This window comes from Euprymna scolopes, chromosome 2 (genome assembly GCF_053919585.1).
Source record: "Euprymna scolopes isolate OS-2025 chromosome 2, ASM5391958v1, whole genome shotgun sequence".
In the NCBI taxonomy this organism is placed as follows: domain Eukaryota; kingdom Metazoa; phylum Mollusca; class Cephalopoda; order Sepiida; family Sepiolidae; genus Euprymna; species Euprymna scolopes.
The window spans coordinates 61,933,476-61,957,328 of NC_136483.1; the positions used below are offsets into that span (position 1 = coordinate 61,933,476).

The 23,853-nt window shown below is 34.0% G+C and overlaps 1 protein-coding gene across 2 annotated transcripts in view; it reads right to left on the minus strand.

Annotated features, from left to right (window-relative positions):
- LOC145291536 (palmitoyltransferase ZDHHC21-like) overlaps window positions 1-23,853 on the minus strand; it is a 250,564-nt gene that overhangs the window by 137,243 nt on the left and 89,468 nt on the right. For both annotated transcript variants that reach the window (XM_080137537.1, XM_080137545.1), the window contains exon 7: window positions 19,377-19,420. In XM_080137537.1, the coding sequence (XP_079993663.1) occupies window positions 19,377-19,420 (44 nt within the window). The remainder of the gene's footprint in view (window positions 1-19,376; window positions 19,421-23,853) is intronic.

Sequence of the window (23,853 nt, forward strand, 5' to 3'; positions counted from 1 at the left end):
ATAATAGATCATGCGTAGACATTTATACTGACGACACAACCATCTATGGCAGCATATCAAAGGACGTAAACGACCAAGTTCTCTCTGATTCTCTCTTATCTGAACTTGAGCATGTGGTACAATGGGGAAAAAGTGGTTGGTTATTTTTTAATGCATCTAAAACCAAGCTTTTATCTTTACATCATCAACGCTCTGATCCCTATCTGACATCCATTGAAATGAATGGCTCTCGTCTTGGAGAGACTCCATGTTTTGACAAGCTCCTGGGCTTAACCATAACTTTGCTTTTAGAAAGATCTTATCCTGTCTTGACAGAATTCAAAATAGACTTCGTAGCCTGGTAGGGGATGCCCTTTTCTGTTCCCTGCAACCTCTTTCTCACAGAGAGACTTTGCGAGCCTGTCTCTGCTTTATTGTTATTTTCATGGTCAGTGCTACTCTGAGCTCCAATCTATGGTCCCCCTTCACCAAACATTCACGAGAAACACTCATCTAGCTGAAAACACTATCAATAATTTCCCCCACTCTTTCTCTTTATCTATGCCTAAACCTAAACGTAGATTCCATGAACGAAGCTTATTTCTTATAACTGCACGCCTGTGGAACTCTCTTCCATTTTCCTGCTTTCCAGCTGACTACAATATGGTTGTTTTCAAGTCCAACGTAAACAAGTTTTTTATGAGCCATTCCTCTTAAGTAATCCAATCCACCAAATTTACACGACTAACGATTACTATATTGTCCCATTGACTACGGTACACTCTTTAACCCTGATCCTCGTGTGGCCTCTGGGCCTTGATAAGTGGTGATTGCTTTGTACAAAAAACGTACTTCCATCGAAAGTGAAACCCCTCTATGTTGGCAGCTGACTAGAACTGCTTTTCAAACACTCACACACACACACACACACACACACACACACACGCACACACACATGTCTCACCTTTGTATAGTTTTCCACATTAACATGTAATCTCATAAAATATTTCCGGGAAGTCGAGTATCGGATGAATGCTGTCCTAATGCCATATGGATTACATATTATTTGATTTTTTTTTTTTGTAGATAGACCCTTCATGTATAGTATACAAACTGGGAAAAGTTTTCGGACAGTGTTCTTTGGTGTTTGTTCTACATCTCCTGAAGTTGATGCCAGGATCTCTGGAAAGTCGTTTCATTGGAGCGGTTTTTTTTTCTTAAACAGTCCATCTCTTCTTGTTACTGCATATTACTTTTGTTGTTAGGCAACGAATGATTCTTTTCTTTACATTATATGGATCGTAGGAGTTGAAGTTTAGATACTGTCCAATGAAAGTTGACTTTCGGTATACAGATAACATAAACCTCTGACCTCTGACCAGTGATGGCTATCAGCACATCTAGGAACGATAATTTGTTATGTTCCTTTTCCATCATGAACTGTATAGATGAACGGATAGAGTTCACATGGTCCAGTAACGTTTGAACATCTACCTTGTGAAACCAAAATATGAATATATATCGCAACAACATTGTTGGCTTTAGTGGTATTGATCCTATGCAATTTCCTCAAGTCCATTAGTATGCAAGTGCGTTTATTTCAATGGAATATCGAAAGTCAGCTTTTACAATCGTTTTCATCAAATTCTATTTTTTATTTTCTTCGATAGATAATTTTCTACCTTAGCGATTTTTCATAATTTTTTTTATATAATCATCTTAAAAATACGAGGAATACGTAGATACCATTTTTTTTTTCATGTGAAATTCAGTTTTACGATTTCCGAAATTTCGTTCCAATAGTGTAGAAGCGCCCAAGTGTTAAAACTAATTTTTTTTAATAAAATATTTGTTTTATTATTTGATAATATATAAGAAGTTTTTGAAAGTACATTTTTGTTTTGTGATAACACAAGAAGTGTTAAAACTTAGAGTTAGAGTTTTTGGTGTTTTTGTGGGTACGTTCGTGAACAGACTTATTACATATCGACTAACTATCTGGTTGGAATAAATTGGAGAATTGTTTATTATTTTAACGATGTGAGTTGACTTATTGGCGTACCATAGGGATTATAGTTACCATTAATCAACTCAATGGATGGCTTGTTGAACCTAGAGTGATGACATTGAGCCATAATGGAATACCGTCTTTATAAATCTTAGGAATTTCGCACAGGTGTGATAACTTGCTGTAATGCTGAACTGTCCGTATTTTGCAGGTGGTATTAGGCTCTTTATCCCAGTTTCCTTTCGGTTTTCAATGTCGGATTCTTCTTTACTTTTCAGTGACCATCAGATTCTATTAGATCTATTAATTTCTTGGAATATTCCGCTCTGTCCATTACCAGTGTAGCATCGTCTTTATCTGTTGGTAGTATTAGATGATTTACTTGATAGGAAATACTTCTTCCTTTGAGAGGTTAGGCTTATGATGTTTTGAATTCTCGATTGCTTGTCTTATTTTCCACTTTAGTCTATCTCCTTGTGCCTTGGGTTTATTCAAGGATGCATTCTCTATTGGAGCTATTATATCTAAGTTTGGAATCCGCTTGACTGTTGTTGCGAAGTTGAGACTTTTATTGAGCACTGATTTCTTAGAGGGATTCACCTGACGTTTATTTTTGTTGACAATGACTCTTACCGTTGAATGTTGAACATAGATTTTTACGTTCTTAGCTTTTAATTTTCCAATTTCTTTATTTAGCGAGATTTGACCTTCATATATTCATTTTTATATGATATATACAGGTATTCTTAGATGCGGGTCGTTATCAGTCAATTATATACATTCCAGGAAGGAGTCGACACGCTTGACATTTGAGGTATGTACGATGTAATTGATGTTTATTCTACCGGTTTTTTTTGTTGATTCTATGTCAGAAGACCTCATGCCTTGCTTGACTGGTATAGTGAAAGATTAATCCTGGTGGAATCAGCTTAAGATCACAACATCGGCAAAGAAATGTAAGGTGTTTAGTTATTCTTGCCAATTTTTTTGGTACAACTTTTCGATGTATTTTCTTTTTTGTATTACTTCGAGTTCGTATCAATTTGATATAACGGTTCTGAATTTTTTAGATGAGGGTTTATTATTCGTATGATTTGTATTCTTCGGATTACTATTCTTATCTTTCATGACGTTTCGATCGATATTTTTTAGGTGTATCTTGTCGATCTCGGGAATCTACATGGAGTTTTGAACGGAACTCTTCATTTAATCTACAGTGGATAGCATGTTCTCGTTTCGTTGACCATGACTGGGAAAAAATTTGAGAGTCGAACGTACTGAGACAATCTTCCCAGACATTATCTCCTACTTTTTTTTCGAGTAGAGGAGGTTATAGGTTGGGGGTTATTTATGGTGATGACGTCATTCATCTTCAAATTATGGTGTTAAGTGGGGGACGACATGAGATTATCATTACATGGGTTGGTGACTGTTTTAATTAGGCAATCCTTCCAGACTTCCATATCATAACATATATATCTTCAATCTCCGGGAAATACCCTTTATAGCTCAATTTCACGAAGTACTCTATTCACTGCGCTACCAATCTTTGCAAGCAATTCTAGTACGAATTTTAGGGCCCTTAAACTTATTTTTGTTTTAAGATGTAAATATTATTATTTATCATAGCATATATATTTTTAAAACTTCTTACTTAGCTCTACTCACGTATTAAACACTGTTGAAGTAAATGCTAAAAGTAGATACATAAAAATTTATGTAGATTCATTTAGTATTTTACATTTAGTACTTTAGTTCTAACGTGCATATAAGACCACGTTTATAGTCGCCTGTTTGAACTAAAATCGAGCACATCTGAGGAAGGATATTTTCCAGAAATATCATACGATACGGAACTTCCATCCGACCATACTGACGCAAATTAATAGGTGATAGGTGGGATGGTAATTCCGGTGATTACGTCATCCCTCTTCAAAATATAGTGGTAACTGGAGGCCAACTTGAGGTTATCATTACATGGATTGGCGAGTGTTAATGAGACGATCCTCCCAGACATTATCTCCTACTTTTTTTTCGAGTAGAGGGGTGATAGGCTGGGAGTTATTTACGGTGATGACGTCATTCCTCTTCAAATTATGGTGTAAAGTGGGGGACGACATGAGATTATCATTACATGGGTTGGTGACTATTTTAATTAGACAATCCTTCTAAACTTCATATCCTTTTAATTCAAGTAGGGGGGTAAGAGAGGAGTTACTTCGGGTTTTAACGTCATTCTTCATCAAATTATTGTTGGAAGTGGGGGACGACTTGAGATTATCAAAGTGCTCAATATCCTAGACAGAGCAGGTGTGTTTAAGCGCAGTGTGTCCTGGAAGAAATAATTACTTTGCCTTTTGTTATTGCGTTGTGGTACTCGATGAAAAATCTCCAATGCCCGAGCAACACCGGGTAGCCTTGCTAGTGTATTAATAAAAGGTAAATCAATATCGCTTGTTCCACCATTATATGTCTTCATTTGCTTCATTTCATGCTTATCCGTTACACCTCTGCATTTTATTGCCTTCTATAAATCATAAGTATTGTTTTAGATTTCTTCTATTTCTAGGCTTATTTTTGCAAAATAATTTGCAGATGAATTTACCTTAAACCCTGTCGCAAGGCGTCCAGGTCAAATAGCAACATGTATAACCATGCGAGATAAACTTTAATACAAATGTGTTGTTTCTCTTTGTTTATACCCGAATGTCTTCGTGGTCAATCTAGTGAAAAAAAAAGTCTCACCGTAAGAAGGTAACACGTGTTGCCAGTGGATTTAATGAGATTGAAGTGCTCAATCCTTAATTATCAGATCATTAAGTGAAACGATCGAATGAACATAATCATGGTGGAGTGGTCAGTCGAGCGTGAAAAATTGTCTCGGATTTTAATGAGCAAATTTCTCTAATGTGATCGCCTTATCAGGCACTTCAACGCCGAGTGCAAATAGAACATTCACTATTTGATGTATTACGCGTGAACGAAAGTTTCAAGAATACTCTTTCTAATTTAGTATTTTACCAGCAAGCGAACTTGGCGTTGTTCAGGAAAAACAATTTTTAAAATTTATTTACCAAATATTTATTTTTTACCTTATCTTCCTGCATTTTTAAATGAGGATTAATTATTTGTATAATTTGACTTCTTTAAACTTCAGTTCTTATCTTCAGTACTTTTTTTTTTCGTCACATTGTTTCGGTCGATGTGTGCTCCGACCTTCTTCGAGTGCATCTTGTCGAATGCTGGAATTTTTCAATCGGACTCGAGAATTTTTCTGTCGAACTAGAGAATCTGCATGGAATTTGGAACGGAAGTCTTTATTTAATTCACGAGGGTGGCAATGATTGGGTAAAAGTCATAAGTAATTCGCAATTGTATTTTACGAAGGATTGCACCTTCAATCTCCAAAAGAGTGTAACTTTTATAACGGAATTTACCAAGTACTTTAACCACTACGTAACCTGCGCACCTGATGAAGTCCGGAGGTTACCTTGGCCGAAATGTTGTGAAAATAACACTTAAGATAAGAACATTAATGAATTCTTATTTTTTTTAGCACCACTTCTGTTATTTAAGCGTTCTAAAAGAAATTAAAAGCATCCAACCAAAGACGACGAAGGGTTCTTATTCGTTTGTAACTATACCCAGATGTAAGGGAGAGCGTCACTCCTTTTCCTGAATTTCTCCATTTATCCTTGATCCTCTACCTTATAATGATGTATGTTTAGCCAGGAGCTATCAACAACCATTTTTTACTTTTTGATATAACTCTACTGGGTTGAACCCTGATCTTCGAGCACAACAATGAACACTGTAGCGATTATATCATTTTTAACATTCCTTATATGAACTTCTTTTTTCCAAATGGAGAAATAAATCCCATTTCTCACGTTCTCACCTTGTTTGATATCAAATGACACATAGCACACTTGTGATGAGAGCCCTATGATATAAATTTAAATCATAACAGAATCATGTTTTAGGTCCAGGAGGGAGCCGATTGATCTCTTAAAACTTACTGAAGTAAAATAAAAAAAATTTTTTAAGTGATGATAGGTGAAAACGCAGAAAAATGTTAAAGCTATGTGTTTATTAGGTGTGAGTGTACAGACATAACATGCAAAGCAACTTCTCAATGTTGGAACAAAGTCGAATCAAGACAGCCGATCTTTAAGAAAGGGCTTAATATCTTTTCAGATAGAGCGTTATAACAATAATAAAGCTTATCAATACTTTTTCAAATGTATGTTCAATATTATTCAATACTAGTATACCTGATACACCCTTAGTACAAAATAAACGGGGAAAATATGCTTCGCGCTATTAATTTAATAAAATATTAGAAAAAAAATATGCACGCGCTATTAATTTAAATATATTACTAAAATATATGTATAAAATCATAAAATTACGCCAGTAATTTCATTTTTCATATTTGAATTATCATTGAAAAAAGGGAAGAAAACTTGTGGCCTTTTTAGAAAATTCTCAACTTTTCGTCCCCATTTTCAGGGGGTTTCCTCAAGAGAATGGTAAGGACGGTCGAGGAAAATAAAATATGCCATATTATTTTCCTCAATCATCTTTATCATTCTCCTGAGGAAGTCCCCTCAAAATGGGGACGAAACGTTGAGAATTTCCTAAAAAGGCCACAGGTTATAAGAATTAGCAAATGCTCTAGAAACATCATTTGTAAAATTAAAAATTTTTGAATAAACAGATAACCTGTTTTAAAACTATGGGAAGATGCAAATATTTGATTACAAAAAAAGACAAATGAAATCTTCCTTTGTCTGATCAGGGCTATTTTACTATTCGAAATTAATAAGAAACATTTCGATTTCAAAAGAAAAAAACTGAATGCTTTTTCTCCAATAAAATATTTTCATCTGAACCTGGTTTTGAAATAGGTTGTCTGTTTATTCAAAATTTTTAATTAAATATTCATAATCATATTATTTTATGTCAATGCATAAAATTTTAGATGTTTATTTTCAGTACTTACTTCGATAGTGCTCAATACGTAAATAGAGCTAAGTAATTAGTTTTTAATATATATGGCAATTAAGCTACACAAAACAAAGAGGTGAATTAGATGTCAAGTGAACCTCTGCCTTATAAACGCACGCCTATCAGCTACGTGAAATGTGTGTGTGTGAATAACAAAGAAACTGATTGGCTGACTAGTAAATCCATTACCACGTGTATACATAAAAACACAAGTAGCATCGATTCCATGCAAAAGTCTGGCTAATCCTCGCAAGGATGAAACGCAGAAAATTCTGTGTAACTTAATTACCATATATATTTTCAAAACATGCAAGTATTATAGATAGATAGATAGATAGATAGATAGATAGATAGATAGATATAGGTCTTTACTGTAGAATTGATGGTACACACATTTTGTATAAGGGATGCCGTTGTGGACTATGGAATTGTTGAAATTCCTTAATCAACCGCATTTACTTACAGTGATTAGCATTGGAAAGGTATGAGTAGCTGAACCCCACCTTAACCATTAGTAACATTGCGATTTGTTTTGTACTTATATAGTTTATTAAGGCTGAGCCACTCGAGGATAAGGGTTTATGAAGTAGATAGTGTGGCAGTATAATTATCATGAATATTATGAGAGGATTGAAAATAATGAATAGAAAAAATTAAATTTGATATATGAGAACAATAGTCATTCCCAGACAGACTGATTCGCTGTATCAGAGCTCTTTAGTGTAGCTAAACCAACACCCATCCCAAGCCCGGGATCGAGACAACAACTCTCTAGCTATATCCATCAGGCTGCTGGGATAATCTTTGTCGGTAAGGATATGTAACAATGTTTTATTCAAAAATTTACCGCCACCTCCACGGTACTCCATTTGTTTATTTACAAAGAGCTTTGCATTACGCTCTTTGCATCCGATATCAATTTCCAAGAGTGCTCACCACAGTCGAAAAAACATTGTTTTCTTTTGGTTTAAAAGCAATAATGAGTCATAATATTGGGATTAGATCAATAAAATTCTAACCAGAAATTACTATCAACGTTTAAAACTAAAGTATAACCGAAATGGTGGTAACGTTGTGGCCTTTGACTTACGAAAGTTAAAATGACGTTAAAGCTAACTCATAAAATAATTTCTGACTAGAGTAAAAATCATCGCATAACAATATCTTTTTAGCTGTGACTTACAAAAATATTGACCAGGATTAAATATGAATCTCGATAAAATCAATTATAAATAAAAATGTTATTTTTAACGACGCTTATTAATATTTTTCATATCTGATTGACAAACGATACTGCTGTTATGTAGCATGTTACAAAATAGATGCTATTAATTGCATAATAAAATAAAAATAGCTATATTTTATACATTAGACAATATTTATGCTCTTAAACCAAAGAAAATAAGTTTGACTCGTTGGGTGTTTGATTTTTGATATATTTACTTCTGATTCTAGTAATTTTAGTAAACAAATATATTGAAGACATTAACAATGCTGCTGCAGAGAAGGTGGGCTCCCTCTATCGTGCTAGAAAATTACTCACACCTGACAGTATACTGTATCTCTACAAAGTCACCATTCGCTCATGCATGGAGTATTGCTGCCATATGTGGACTGATGCATCTACCACTCACTCTTAGATAGTGTCTAAAAAAAGAGTCTCAAATCTAATAAATTCTGCTTTGTCAACTAAACTCCAACTGCTGTCTCATAAAAGTTACATCTCTGTGCCTTTTTTACAAGCACTTTAATGGAATGTGCTCTGGCAAACTCGTAGCACTTGTACTCCCGCGACGTAAATATCAATGACTTACCTAACAAGCAGCAAAATCCCACCTATTCACTGCTGAGGTCCCTTGATGCAAGAACGCTTTCTATTCTAACAGTTGTTTTCCTTCGAACTGCTAGATTTTGGAATTCTCTCCCGGTATCCTGCTTCCTTGATTGTTCTGACATGCAGAAGTTTAAATGTAATGTGAACAGAAATTTCGCCGCTCAACTCGCTACACAGAGTCCATGTAGAAATGATCACAAATATAGCACCTTACGTCAAAGTGGCATTGTGCCTTGTTTGGGATGAATAAGAGCACAAGAAAAATAGTTTGTTGATCAGGTGCTTAATATTGTCATATATTCAATAGATTTTATTTTATATACAAATGGTTTTTAGATTAATTTGTTTTGCATGCGTATATTTTGTAAATAAATGGGTTATACACATTTGTAAATCATTTGAATAAAGATACTGATAAGTAGTACACACCGGAACAAAGTCGACCTGATATTAATGGCGAGATCAGTCAACATTTACGAAAACTCCAAAATTTTTGTTCTAACAACGGATGCTAGTTTATGATGATTGTGTGTAGAGGCAGCTTCAGTTGCTGAAAATGTAGGAAGAAAGAAGAGAGAATGGTGGATTTCGGATTTATTGGTTTGAGTAAGAACGAACACCTTGCTTAAGGGTGGCCGATGCAGTTGAATTTTGTTGCAGAAACAAATTGTATATAAACTATTTGGGGGTCCCTGCTAGTTACTACCACTTAGTTATGACGTCTCACAAAAGAGTAGACCGTGGGCCATAGTCTTACATTCGGCAGCGTTGTAAGTTTTGCTTCTTTCCCTTTTTGTCTTTTAATCCTCACCTGACATCAGCGATGCTTCCGACAAAAGGGTAAGAATTGCTGAGTTCAGACATTTGTTTCGAGTAGGTGTTCTGTGGACATGTTCAATCATCCTATGTTATTCGTTACCTTTCTATCAACCTTTTTATCTTATTACCCCTTATCCTTGAGTGGTTTTGGCATTTCCTATTAGTAAAAAAATAAAAATAAAGTTCCTAAATTAGAGCCCCGTCACTAGATAGTCATGGCCAGGAATAAAACGAGTATTTTTTTAACAACGTCATTAAGGAATTTTTGAGATGACGATTGGTTATTCATATTATTTGGATTATTCAGACTATTATTCTCATCTTACTACACTCTTCTGGAAGTTGAAGGTTCAATACTCAGTGCGAGCAACACTCAAAAATACAATTGTGAATTGCTTAGGGCTTCTACCCAGTCATGGTTGACGCAAAGAGAGCATAATACCTCTGCTAATTAAAGACGGAGTTTCGTTCGAAATTCCGTGTAGATTCCCGAGTTCGACAGAAATATTCTCGAGTTCAACAAGATACACCTGAAGATGGTCGGAGGTTACATCGACCGAAATGTTGTAAAAGTAACACTCAAGATGAGAATAGTAGGCGAAGAATACAAATACGAGCAAGGTACTTGTGCCTAATTCAAAATATGAATATACTATATTTTTAGCAATTAATTAAAAGTGTAGTAACTGTTCTGAGACTGCGCTTTATCTTTTCTGTTCTCAGTCAATGATGTAATTACTGTATCAGTTATTGCCTTTTTGTTTCTTTTGTTTTTGCTTTTGTTTTTGTTTTTAATTTTGTTTTCTTTTGTGTTTGTCTTTTTGTTTTCTTTCGTGTTTTTAGTTTTTGTGGGTTTCTTTTGATTTTTACTTTTTTAGTTTTGTTGTGTGTGTGTGTGTGTGTGTGTGTGTGTGTGTGTGTGTGTGTGTGTGATTTTTATGTTGCTTTTTTGTTTTGTTTCTTCCTGTTCTTTTTGCCTGTCTCCAATTTTTAACTTTGCCTAAGATACATTACCTTTCGCCTTAAAACTGATCCGCCGTGAATATAGCGTGGACTTTCACACGTCGTCTAAGATGACACATTCCTAATCAATTCGGCCATCTGACCATCTCATCAACAAAGATACTGACCACTAAACCGCAAGACGGCGAAAGAATTCCTAAAAGTCCGCGCTTACATTGTCTGCACGCACGGACACATTCGACGGGCATTAGCGAAGGTAAAGCCCCCGGTCCCAGAGCTGATGACCCATGACTCTTCGTGCAGTCCCGTGGCGAGTCACAAGCTGGCCCTAAAATTACACGTGTCTCTTGCGAGTCCCCTGCTTGATTATTGCCGAACAAATGGACGGGTTGGATTATGAGAGATGTAAGGAGAACTCTCTCTCTCTCTCTCTCTCTCTCTCTCTCTCTCTCTCTCTCTCTTTCTCTCTCTCTCTCTCTCCCTCTCATGTGTATAGCTCTATTTTTTTTCTTTTGTTTTTTCTTTTTCTTTCCCTTTTATAATTTTTCTTTCTTTTCTTTATTGTTCTTTTTCGATTTTTCCGTTTCTCTTTTATATTTTCTTTGTATCTTTCCCCTCTGTTTCTCGTCGCCCATCAAAGTCTCTCTCTCTCTCTCTCTCTCTCGCTCTCTCTCTCTCTCTCGCTCTCTCTCTCTCTCATATATATATATATATATATATATATATATATACCTATCTATCTATTTTGCTATAGTTATATATCTATCAATTTATCGATCGATCTATCTTGTCTTTTTTTCATTATCTTTTGCCTTTCTCTCGCTCTCTCTTTATTTTTAAAGGCTTATCTCCGTATTTTTCTCCTTCTTCTTCTTTCCCCGTCTCTATCTTTCTCCAGTTTTCTTTTTTATGTTTACTTTCTCTGTGTCGCTCTTTCTTTCTTTTTCTCCCTTTCTCTCTCCTTCGTCTTTTCTCTCTGTAGCCTTCGTACTCTCCCTTTCCCTTACTCTCTCTCTCTCTCTCTCTCTCTCTCTTCATTTCTCGCTTTTCTCTTTTTTCCTCTGTCTCTTTCTTTCTCGTCCTCGATTTCTTTCACAATTTCTCTTCATTTCATTTTCCCTCTCTCTCTCTCTCTCTCTCTCTCTCTCTCTCTCTCTCTCTCTCTCTTCTCTCTCTTTCACCCTCAACACCTTCTCTACTCTCTCTCTCTCTCTCTCTCTCTCTCTCTCTCTCTCTCTCTCTCTAACCCTTTTGCCACCTGATCATACGGATGCCACAAAAGAAGATCAATTCAATATTTGACCGCTACCGTCGCCCGCATCTCTCGGAACGGCTTCCCTGACAAGTTGAAATAAATAAAACGATATGACGTGACGACAGACTCGACTGTTTTTAACCATACTCATCATGCATGCGTTTTTGTGCTGATGACCTGCAGTACGGAAGTGCGAATCATTGTCTACCGGAAAGCACTGGCGGACGTGAAAGAAAAACAACTACCGCCCCTCACCGACTTCCATATCTCGACTGGGGAGGGGGGCACGCGTGGCAATCTTTAAAAGCCTTTAACCCTTAAATAAGCGTAAACAAGCTGGCATTTCGTAACAGTTTCAAAAGCTATCTATGAATAGATGCGTTTAACATTTATATATTGCTATAATAAAAGAATAATTGACAAATTTTCACAATTACTAGCGTAAGAGCCTAATGTATCTCACACACATTAGATATATATATATATATATATATATATATATATATATATATATATATATATATATATATACCAGGTTAAAGGCATTCAATAGTAATAACTAATGAATTTAACGAAGTTACTAAGAGTGTTCAATAAAAGAAGAGCAAAGATATATTTTATTAATGTAAACAAATTTACATGGTCGCGACACTGGATATGCTAATGCTTTGGAAAAATGGTCAGTTAAAACCAGAAGTCCTCGTCAGGCGACTTAATAAATGGTTGCTTTCCACAGAAGCAACCAGAAAGCAACCATTTATTAAGTCACCTGATGAGGACTTCTGGTTTTGCCGACTATTTGTTCGAAACAGTAGTATGTCCAGTGTCGCGACCATGTATATATATATATATATATATATATATATATATATATATATATATATATATATATATATATATATATATATTCTCCGTCCCGGCACATTATATACAGCGCCTAGTATTCCCAAATGATCACCCACCTGGTACTTGCCCGGCTCATCGTTGTTTAACTTTGGTGATCTGGCGGTACGTCGATGTGATTATGTCATATTCTTAGGTTGGTATTTCTGGGCACATTTAATCGACTGGGAAAACACACTCTCAGTCGTCGTTAAAGCATGCATCAAAAAGAAGGAAGAAACAAACTACAAATTATGAAAGAAGTCACATTTGTAGGAAAGTTGATTCCACTGGAAAAAAAAAACTTAAGATTTGGAATTTATTTTTCAACTGCTTGAATCATAATTTTTATTGGAATTTTTCATGTGCCTCTATACATCTGACTAATCAACATTTTCTTTGAACTGTACGACATTTTTTTTTTTTTTTACTTTTTCTTCAACGATCCTAAACTTCTTTGGAATTACTTTTAACCTATTTATTTATTTATTTATTTATTGTTGCATTATCATTAATTGCAATACAAATATGACTTCATTCATAATGTGTAGTTTTCAATTTATATGCTAACCAGAAAAAATTATAGTCTGTCTTATTTTGTCAACTACTGTCCTCTGAGGATAAGAGCTATTCCTTGAAACTTCATGGAATAAGAAATATTTTTAAGTTTTCAACTTGTATTCCTTTGTCGAATAATAAATTTGTCGTAAATTTCAATTTACAGAGTTTAAATTCATTTTCTTTATATATATATATATATATATATATATATATATATATATATATATATATATATATATATATATATATATATATATATATTACAAGAATAAATGAAATATTTTATTTACATAAATCTTTAAAAAACAGATTATTGATTTGTCGGAAACATTAGGGAACACTTGATCATGTAATCCAGTTAAATGTTAAGTATCTACCTAAGAGGGCTGAGTGTCGCCGTAGAAATTAAGCAGAAACTAAGGTTCAGTTAATTATGCAAATCACAATTTTGAAAAAAAAAATAAAATAAAAGGAGAATAACTTATTGAGGAGTTGAGCGCCAAAAAAGATCCAGAAACTCATGAACAGACAAGAAGGAAACCGATGCTGCTAATTGAGTCTACCATGTGTCAAACCTAGGTCAACCACCTAAATGAACATCCGACATTGCTTCAAAATCAAATATGTTCAAATATTTATTCTCATCTCGGTTCTACTCTTTAGAACGTTCGCAATATAGCAGCAATGAATTTAGCTTATCCAAACACAGGAAGATGTGATACAAACTCGAAAAGTGGAGATTGGAAAGCTAACGCACAAGAGGAAGTGCACTCTGGTCCACAAAAAATGCCTTGGCAGCGTTCGGTAGAGGCGTTCCATGCGTTTAGTCATAAGTCAGTACTTCATTAGAGGTTGTGGTCCCTAGGATTGCACAGAGCAATGACACCCGTCGCCAAAATGGTCTAGACACTGACGAACTGATTGTCGTGGACGTAACCTGGATTGCTATCTAAAGAGACGATGACGATAGCGACGGCAGACGCATTCTTCATGCAGACTGTTGTTGTCAATAAAGCAAACACTTCCCTCTTGATCTATATCTCCACTACATTATCCTCTGCTCTCCTGATAACAATAGTGACATGGTTGGCAGGGTTGTTTGTGCTCTCGGTTATTTTTGGGGGGGTGGAGGGGAAGTACAACATATAGATCAATCAATTGAAAAATAAAAAAATAAAAAAATTTTTAAACATGGTTATTTGAAGAGAGATTGGTTCTGCCATGCCAAGTAAACAGGCACTATGTAATAGTTAAGTATGTAATCCAATTTAGTGCCAAAAGCTACTTGACGCGTGATGTGCGCTACTAAGGATCCCTTGCAATTACTGGGGAAAACTTAATAGTAATAATGACTAGTTAAATCTCCAAAGCCATTTGGATAGGAATTAGAATCGAGATCGAAACGTAATCTTCATTAAGGAATAATTAAGTACGTGATAACATACTTAATTATTAAATGCTTGGTTATTAATTAAATGCAAAAACCTACTTGCATAGGAATCTGCTTCGCCCGGGGCGATATGAGAACACTTAATAATGTGGTTCATTTAACTGCGTGCGGATATTTAGAAAGGGATTGATGCAAGGGAGGGGCGAAAAAATAGTTAAATAGGTGAAATAATTTTGCATTATTACTCGGGTAGAGATGAGTGCCGCTGAGATTTACTGGATAGAATTGGTAACAACTAGTATACCGATCAATTACGCTGTGCAACAAATTACAGGTTAAAAAAATACGTGCCACTTAAGACCTGTTTCGCTGTAAGAAATGTATCCTGAGATTAAAAAATGTACCTAATTCAACAAAAAGGCCAGGAATGGATTTTCCGTGCCATTGTGCATGTAAGAATGGCCACAGATGTTCTGTACTTTTTCGAGTGTTGCACAATATTAGAGGTCAACATCAATTCGAAGAAGGATAAGAGTAACCATAAAACCTGCCGTGAATAGAAATATAAATAAGTACGTAGATCGGTTTAATATTAAATCTTATTGAAGAGAGATAGACTTTGCCAAGGATCCAAGATTTCCTAAACATGTTACGGGTTAGATTTGTAATACCAATTTTATTAATGTTACCTATTCATCAAGATTTAAGATCAATAAACACAATAAAATCTTTATACATACATGCGGGGTTTACGTGCTGGTCGTTTCCTTCTCTGCATCGTCGCTGTTTCTCTTTGCCGCGCTTCATAAGTGGCTGTGTTGTCTAGTGGTTGGCGATCGTCTATTTAACTAAGGAGAATAGGCTTATCATGCAGGAAAAACACAATGAGATTTTTGCTGTGTTTTCTTCGTGGTTTTATTGGAAAGAATGAACTTATGGAGAGAGAAACTACATAACTGCATAAAATTATTTCCTTCTTAACTCAGTTTTCTGGTTTCAGAATTGGGAGACGCACACGGACAGAGACTCGATGTAACATTCAGTTTTGATTATTTCTACAGTGCGTTCGCTTGATTTACAACCTAGAGAGTAATTCGAAAACGTGACGCCATGTCAGATTGTAATGATTCGACTTTTGCTTTGTTTGCGGAGTTTGACCTTTGCCCCTGCCTTGTCACCCATCTTTCCATCAACCATGAGAACGGTTTTGTTTTACAGATCTGGGTTATCCTGACATGCACTAAGAGTGAACATTATCAAAAGTTACACTAGTTAAACTAATCGCTACATACTGTCATGGGGCCTCTACTATGTAACATTTATAAGTTAACCCCATTAGTCCTAAAATCGTTGCCTGCTCCATTGTTTTCTGTCCGCTAAGTATCGGGAATAACAGCACCATACAATTGTCACCATTTTCTTGGTCGACATCATTAGTTCTGTCAACTCTCATATCAGGTGTTCGACAACAAAGAACTTTTGGTGGGAGATTCCTGGATTTTGCAAAACCGACCAGAGGGTCTTCGCAAAAGTCGACAGTATAATTCGGCATGGGTTTCTCTCTTCCCAAAAAGTTTTTCGTTTTTACCTTTGAATATTATTCCAACAGCCTAAGGTTCTCAACGGGTTTTGTCGGTGTTCTTCCTGTTTCACCCTTTGATCTTTGACCCAAAAGAAAGGCGTTTGTCCTGCGATTAGCTATGGATGGTTTTGCCTGTGATAGAAACCCCGCCCCCTTTGCGTCGTGCACGTTGTACACTATAAGGTAAACGAAAAAGAAGTGTGGATACAATAAAACATTTTGAAAAAGTATATATATATATATATATATATATATATATATATATATATATATATATATATTTCATTTACTCACATAAATTAATATACGAAGTATAAATTTATGCGTAAACTTTAAGTATTTACTTCAACAGTGCTCAATACGTAGGTAGAGCTAGTTAGTAAGTTATAAAATATATATGGCGATTAAGCTACACTGAATATTCTGCGGTTCATCCACTCTAGGATTCTTCAGGCTTGTGCGATAATTTTGTGGTTGTCTCGCGTTTTTATATACGCACCTTCTATTGAGTTTTTAGTTAGCTAATCAGCTTTCTAGTATCCACCGCTATATATATATATATATATATATATATATATATATATATATATATATATATATATATATATATATATATATAGCGACAATAATTTTAAATAAATATTAACGATTCTTTTCATACCAAAGAAAGCAATGGAAGATGGTAGTGACCGCCAAATTTCTAAAATGTTTTTGATTTTGGTAACAGAATGTCTTTTAAAATCTACCAAAAACCAGGTAATTATCTAATCAATAGAAAATTTGCACTAATTAATAAGTAAATGATGCACTTTATATGAGTGTAACCTTTTTCATATTTTTTGTATAAATATATTTGTGGGGACTTCATGCACCCCTTTCTCATTTGTCCCTTGTTCGATCCCTTAAAGTCCAAGCGATCCACTAAACACACACTCATTTTGTGCTAGGAGGGTGAACGAATGTAGCAAAACAAAAAGATAATCACACGGTGCCTTCGATATCGAAGATTGAAATCGGTAATTCGAATGTGTTTCATTTTTTTTTTTTTTTTTTGTCTTTTGCGTTTTGAAGTGTGAGATACATTGACTATGATATCAATAATTAATATCTTTCAGGTGAAGATAATTTTTTTTTTTACGAAAACGCTAAAATAGGCATATTTTTTAATCTTTAAAAATCAAATAAAAATTTTATTTTAGAATGTGTAAACTTTCCATATATCAGTACATAAAGAATGCTTTAAAGAATCGATACCAAAAAAAATTTTTAAGTCTAGTGTGAAAATTATAATTATTAATTGTATCTGCGTATTACGGTTTTTTGAAGATACGGTAGCCCATTACGGTTTACAGAAGGTTGTTATCTCCCTTTTTTTAAATTAACTATAATTATGAAGACATGGATTTTCGTAGATGATGGTTGTCACATTCCAACAAGTTGCATCCTCCCAGAGGGTTACCAAAAACGGTCCATTTAAGGGCCATCAAATTCTAATGAAAGTCTTTGTCAACTTGATTTATGCAATTAAGAATTGAAGAAAATACAGTATGATCTAGTCTGTAGAAAAATAGTGTAGCTCATTGGTTATTATTAGTTAGAAAATAGTAAAGAAAACTGGTTTTAATCATGAAATTAAAAACTGACTAAAAGTGATATTAAAACTGAGAAATATAATGCTAAAAATTTATGTTCGATCTAAAAATAGAAAAAAGCAGTTTTTCCTTACTTTTAACAAGTATTATGAAAAATTTCAAGCTTGAATTATTATGAAGGAAAAAATATAAAGCTAAAAATAACGTATAGCATTTGTAATTATTATTTGATTAAATTATTTTTTTAAAAATGTATTTCCCTGTCTAGTTACATTAAGAGTCATAAAAAGGCTTAAATAAATATTTAGATGCGACTGGGTTACCATACCTAAAATCCAAGATGCCGGCAGTACGTACATGGTTCCTAAAATGTATGAGATCGTGCTAAATAATTGAATTATTTGAATTTATTTAAATATAAGGTAATTATATTATAATATTTTTGCATAGCAAATCATAGTAAATTTTATTTCGACATAAAAAAGTTATTTTAATTGATTTGAAACCCTTTAAAAAACATATCTATGTTTTATCATTCTGCGAAAACTGGGTCAAACACATTTTTGAAAACATTTAAACTTTAAATTCTATTAAAAATTATAGAAAACTATTATATTATTCTGCTTTTAACATAATAAACTTAAGGGTTTTATCTTTCTGATAAAATCAAAAGTTGTTCAGATATAACGGATTTTAATAGATTTTAATAAGCTTTAGAATAAGCAATTTTCGATTGATTGGCGATCACGAGAAGATAGTAAAATATGATAGAGGACGATATTAAAAATCGTAATATTTTAATAGTGCTCGATTTCTCAGCCGAACTAGATAAAAACAACCAAACGTTACTATAGTTTCACGCCATTTATTTAGTTGGGTTAAAATAATCAATTTTCGTTTTTTTTTTTTTTCTTCCCCTATCTTTATTTTAGTTGAAAATGTAGTTTCCGAGAAAATGTGAAACGAACAGACTAAGAGAAATCTAAGATAGATGATCTGTGAATCGTTTGAACATTTCTTCTTTCAGTAAATGTGTTATTTTTCTGTTGTCTGTTATTTGTTAATTTCCATTGCCCAAGTTTTAATATATGTATGTAAATTCTGTGAAAGTATGCCTTAATCAGTTATTAGATTATATAGATTAGTATTTTAATATGTTAATCTATATAATAACTTCGGATAAGACATTTTAGTTGATTTCAAATATTTGAAATCATCAATTAAAATAGGGATAAATTGACTAGTATGAATTTATCACATGTTGGTTCAAAACTGTTTGAGTTATTGGATTTTACGGGATTTGCATAACTTTAGACAAGCTGCATAGATACTTATAGTTAGAAAAAAAACAATAAATATAACGATTTCGTTCGTTATTCCTACATAACGCTACAATCTAAGAAATATAGATGAAGTTGAATAAAAAAAAAAAAACGATACCTGTCTTAACTTAAGCTAAAAGTTGACATAAAAATAATAAAATAAAAACTTGGATACTCACTCATATACCGGAGATAGGAATATATTTTCCAATATGGTTCTGTTCTGTAAAATAGAAAATATATTCAAAAATACATATAATTATAACACAATGACTAGAATATTAAACTAACATGGTTTAAAAAAGTAAGCCCTATTCTCTTTTTGACAGCTTTTTACGATACTTTCTTTTTTTACGATATTTTGTGGGTTGGTTCTTTTTTAAAAACATATTATTTTCTCGAAATATTAAAACGCTTCTACAATCTCGGTTATACCAAGGAGTGAGTTCATATTTACTTACTTGAATTTGTGATTGTTTTTGAAAAATATAGGACCTTCGATCGTTTGTATATTTTTGTTCATAAGTCACATCACTTCAATGCTCGATTTTCTGCATTGCTATAGCCTTCTTATACTCTTACATACTTACATATTTGGTTACTAGTAGTATTCTAGACAAATTATCTTTCCATTTCGTATATATATATATATATATATATATATATATATATAATTTTCAAAATGTGATAGATTATCTATATATATAAAAGCGAAAATGTGTGTATGTATGTATGTGTGTTTGTTTGTATATATGTATGTATGTGTGCTTGTATGTCTCGCAAAAACTTTCCACACGGGTCACAGATTTTTGCCAGATCGGTATCATTTTAATTTTCCAACCTTCGCCCAACAAATATCGAAAAATTGGCCAAAAACGTTAATTTCTTCACCCTGAAATCAGCAGTTTTCTACAGGGGGTCAGCAAAACCCGTCCTCTCATGACGAGTTCGGTTCTACGCATGCGCAAATGACGTCGGAACCTGATTTAGTTTAAAGATTAAAAAAAACGATCTCATTTCGTGGATGACGTCTTAGCTCAATTGCTTAGAGCGCGCCCTCATTATCTAAAGGTTTTGGGTTCGAATCGTGGTGTGAGATGTCGATTTTTTAAATTTTAATATTGAAGCAGGGTTATTTAAACCATTTTTCACGTAACGTTCATTTTTCTGTTTCGCGTTTGCCTTACGTTAGTTTTTTTTTTACTTCGCTTATTCTTAGGTTTATATTAACACCCACCACCCCCGACCGACCACACACACCCAAAAACACCCAGGCAACGCCGGGTACCCCCCCCCGGGGTTATTTAAGCCATTTTTCACGTATTTTTTTGTTGTTGTTTTTATTTTTCAGATTTTTTAAAGAAGTTTTAACGTTCGTTTTTCTGTTTTCCTTTTCGCGTTTTCTTTTTTTAACATCGTTCGTTTGCCTTACGTTAGATTTTTTGTGTTTTTTTCGATTTTTTTAAGTTATAAAATATTTACTTCGCTTATTCTTATGTTTTGATTAACACCCCGCCCGAGCACACACACCTGTAAACACCAGGGCAACGCCGGGTACCCCCCCCCCGCTAGTATATAATAAATTCCACAGCCAAACAACGTCGCAGCCCAACAGGATCCATGACAGTCAACGAACCGGAAGTTCAAGGATCGAGTTTGGGTTCATGAATTAGACACATCCGAACTCAGGATTCGAAACCCGTGTCTCTTACATGCGAGGCAAGCACTCCGCAAACTGAGCTAACGACCCACAGATCAAGCAAATCGCGCCGAAATCCAACTGTGAAATGGACCTACTTCGTCTCGATAAAGGATGCGGTTATCCAACTAGCTAATTACCCCAAGCCGATGTCTCACAAGTAGGAGCTTCAACTCGAAAGGACGATGCCATCCAGCAATGCTAACCTAGCGAGCAATTAATGATAGGATTTTCAAAATGTGAGAGATTATATATAATAAATTCCACAGCCAAATAACGTCGCAGCCCACAAGAGCCATCTTATGAGCTGCAACGTTGTTTGGCTGTGGAATTAAGTTCGGATGTGTCTAACTGATGAGCCTAAATGAGGGCGAAACTGTAGTCTTGGACTTCCGTTTCGTTGACAGTCATGGCTTTTGTGGGCGGCGACGTTGTTTGGCTGTGAATTTATTATATATATATATATATATATATATATATATATATATATATATATATATATATAATTTGTCTTTACATAAGCAGTAGTTTGTTGCTACACAGTCATGAGCATGCTTTGGTCTACTAGTATTTACTAACTAGAGACCTCTTCAGACAACAACTCTTATTTTCGAGATTTTTTAGAATTCCGCTTTCGAAAATAAGAGTTGTTGCCTAAAGAGGTCTCTAGTTAGTAAATACTAGTAGACCGAAACATGCTCATGACTGTGTAGCAGCAAATTACTGCTTATGTAAAGACAAATTTAAAATGTAACTTGCGCTACATCTGTATTGAGCACTCTTGTATAAACCTCGTTATATTTCACTGGTTACCCTACCTTTGAAAAATAGCAACCTCAAATTTTATATATATATATATATATATATATATATATATATATATATATATATATATATATATATATATATATATATATAGTGTTGCAACATTTTGGAACAAGAATGGGGTATGATCCCACACAGTCGGACGATTCTATTTATAAACGATGTTGCTAGGAACTGACGAATCGAATTAATTCACGTTCTGCTACCAACCAATCAGAAACCAGAATTGCTTCATAAATATTAACCTTTTCTGGAGCAATTTCACATGTTTTTTCCGTCTCGACACGGTAAGAATATTTTGCTCTGTGGAACTGTGTAACAACGAACCATCGGAAACTGTTCTGTCTACTGCAAACCAGTCACCTCTCAACACTTGTTTAGAACAATGAACCATCTGAAACGTTTCTGAAATTAAATATATATATATATATATATATATATATATATATATATATATATATATATATATATATATATATATATATATAAGTGAGACTTTTGTGGGGAAAGTTCTTAACGTACTCAACAGGTTTTTTAGCAAAAAACAAAAAACATAATACTCGCATGCACATGTCTCAGTTTCTGTGTGAATTAAAATATAATATTTAAGCGTATTTCACGACTCGTTTACGGGCGGCTCGTTAATATATATGTGTGTGTGCGTGGGGGTGAATACAAGTAGTGTGATTATCAAGAAGGTTCAATCAGTCAAGAGAGAGAACAGTATAAAGCAAAATCGTACATATGTGTCACGGTATCATAGTTAAACGATTTAATCTAAGAAACAAAACTAACAGCATATTCGATGTCATTATCACTGTCAGAAGTTTTGGAACTTAAAAAAAAAATACATTATTCAAAATTAAAAGTATGTAAAAATAACATTAGAAACAAATGTTCCGCCATTTTTTGCGTTCGTTTTTCAACCGAGCGAACAAAACAACATAATTATAAAAAATCAGAACCTTTTTACTTCTAGTCATCATCATGAAGGTTGCAAACATTCTAAGCAGAACAAACTGGGTTCGAACTTGGTCCACATCCTTTTTACTACTAGGTATAAGAATAAATAAACATATAAATCAAGACTGTTTTAGTCATATCATTTTACGTATTTGATATTGTTTTAATTTTCTATTGGAAATTTTCTTTATGAGTCTTTATATATTTTGGACAATCGAAAAAAATTTAGATCTATGCGGAAAGATTTCTGCGCCGAATTCATAAACAATATAAGTAGATATAAAAGAAAAAATAATTTCCATCTGTTTGACTGACGCGTGAATACGGTTACGTTTTATTCCAGTTTTCAGACATTGAATCTAACATCAGACAGTTGTTTTTGCGTGTTTTGTATAGCGTTCCAGTTATTTTCCATCTGATATCGATCGTCATTATAAACCTGGATAATAATTTTTTAATTAATTTAATATGATTACAAGTTTTTTAATTAATTTAATATGATTAAAAGTTCCTCAATAGTCATTTTGAACTGACGTGCAATAAAGAATGGTTATATACTGGGTGTCCACAAAGTCTGGCTACATTATGTAGCCAGACTTTGTGGAAGCATCCTCTAGATTATGTAGCCAGACTTTGTGGGCACCCTGTGTTTATATATATATATATATATATATATATATATATATATATATATATATATATATATATATATATATATACACGCGTGTGTATGTGTGAGTGTGTATGTATATATATTGTGATTGTCACTTCTTGACAGAAGAAGGCCATCTTTCCCTTGCTTTATTGTTGATTACTCAATTATTTTCAGGTATTTTTGAAAATATCTTTTTTATTATTATAATAATTATGTACACATATATACACTTATACACACACACATATATACATGTAGAGATGTGATCAAGAATGCATCAATTCCTATTTTCTGTGCGAACGAAGGTGGCTCTTCAGACCAGCCCTGCTATTACACAGTCTGTTGCAAAGGTTACACTCAAACTGAGATTGAAGGATGCCAACTGGTGCTGCTCTACTGTGGACGCTCATATGACGCTTTAGGCTTCCACTCGATTTACGGACCACAGAGCCAATAGAACATCTGCAAAGTTTACCCCATCAAAGAAAGATTGATCTCCATGTGAACGCTTGTG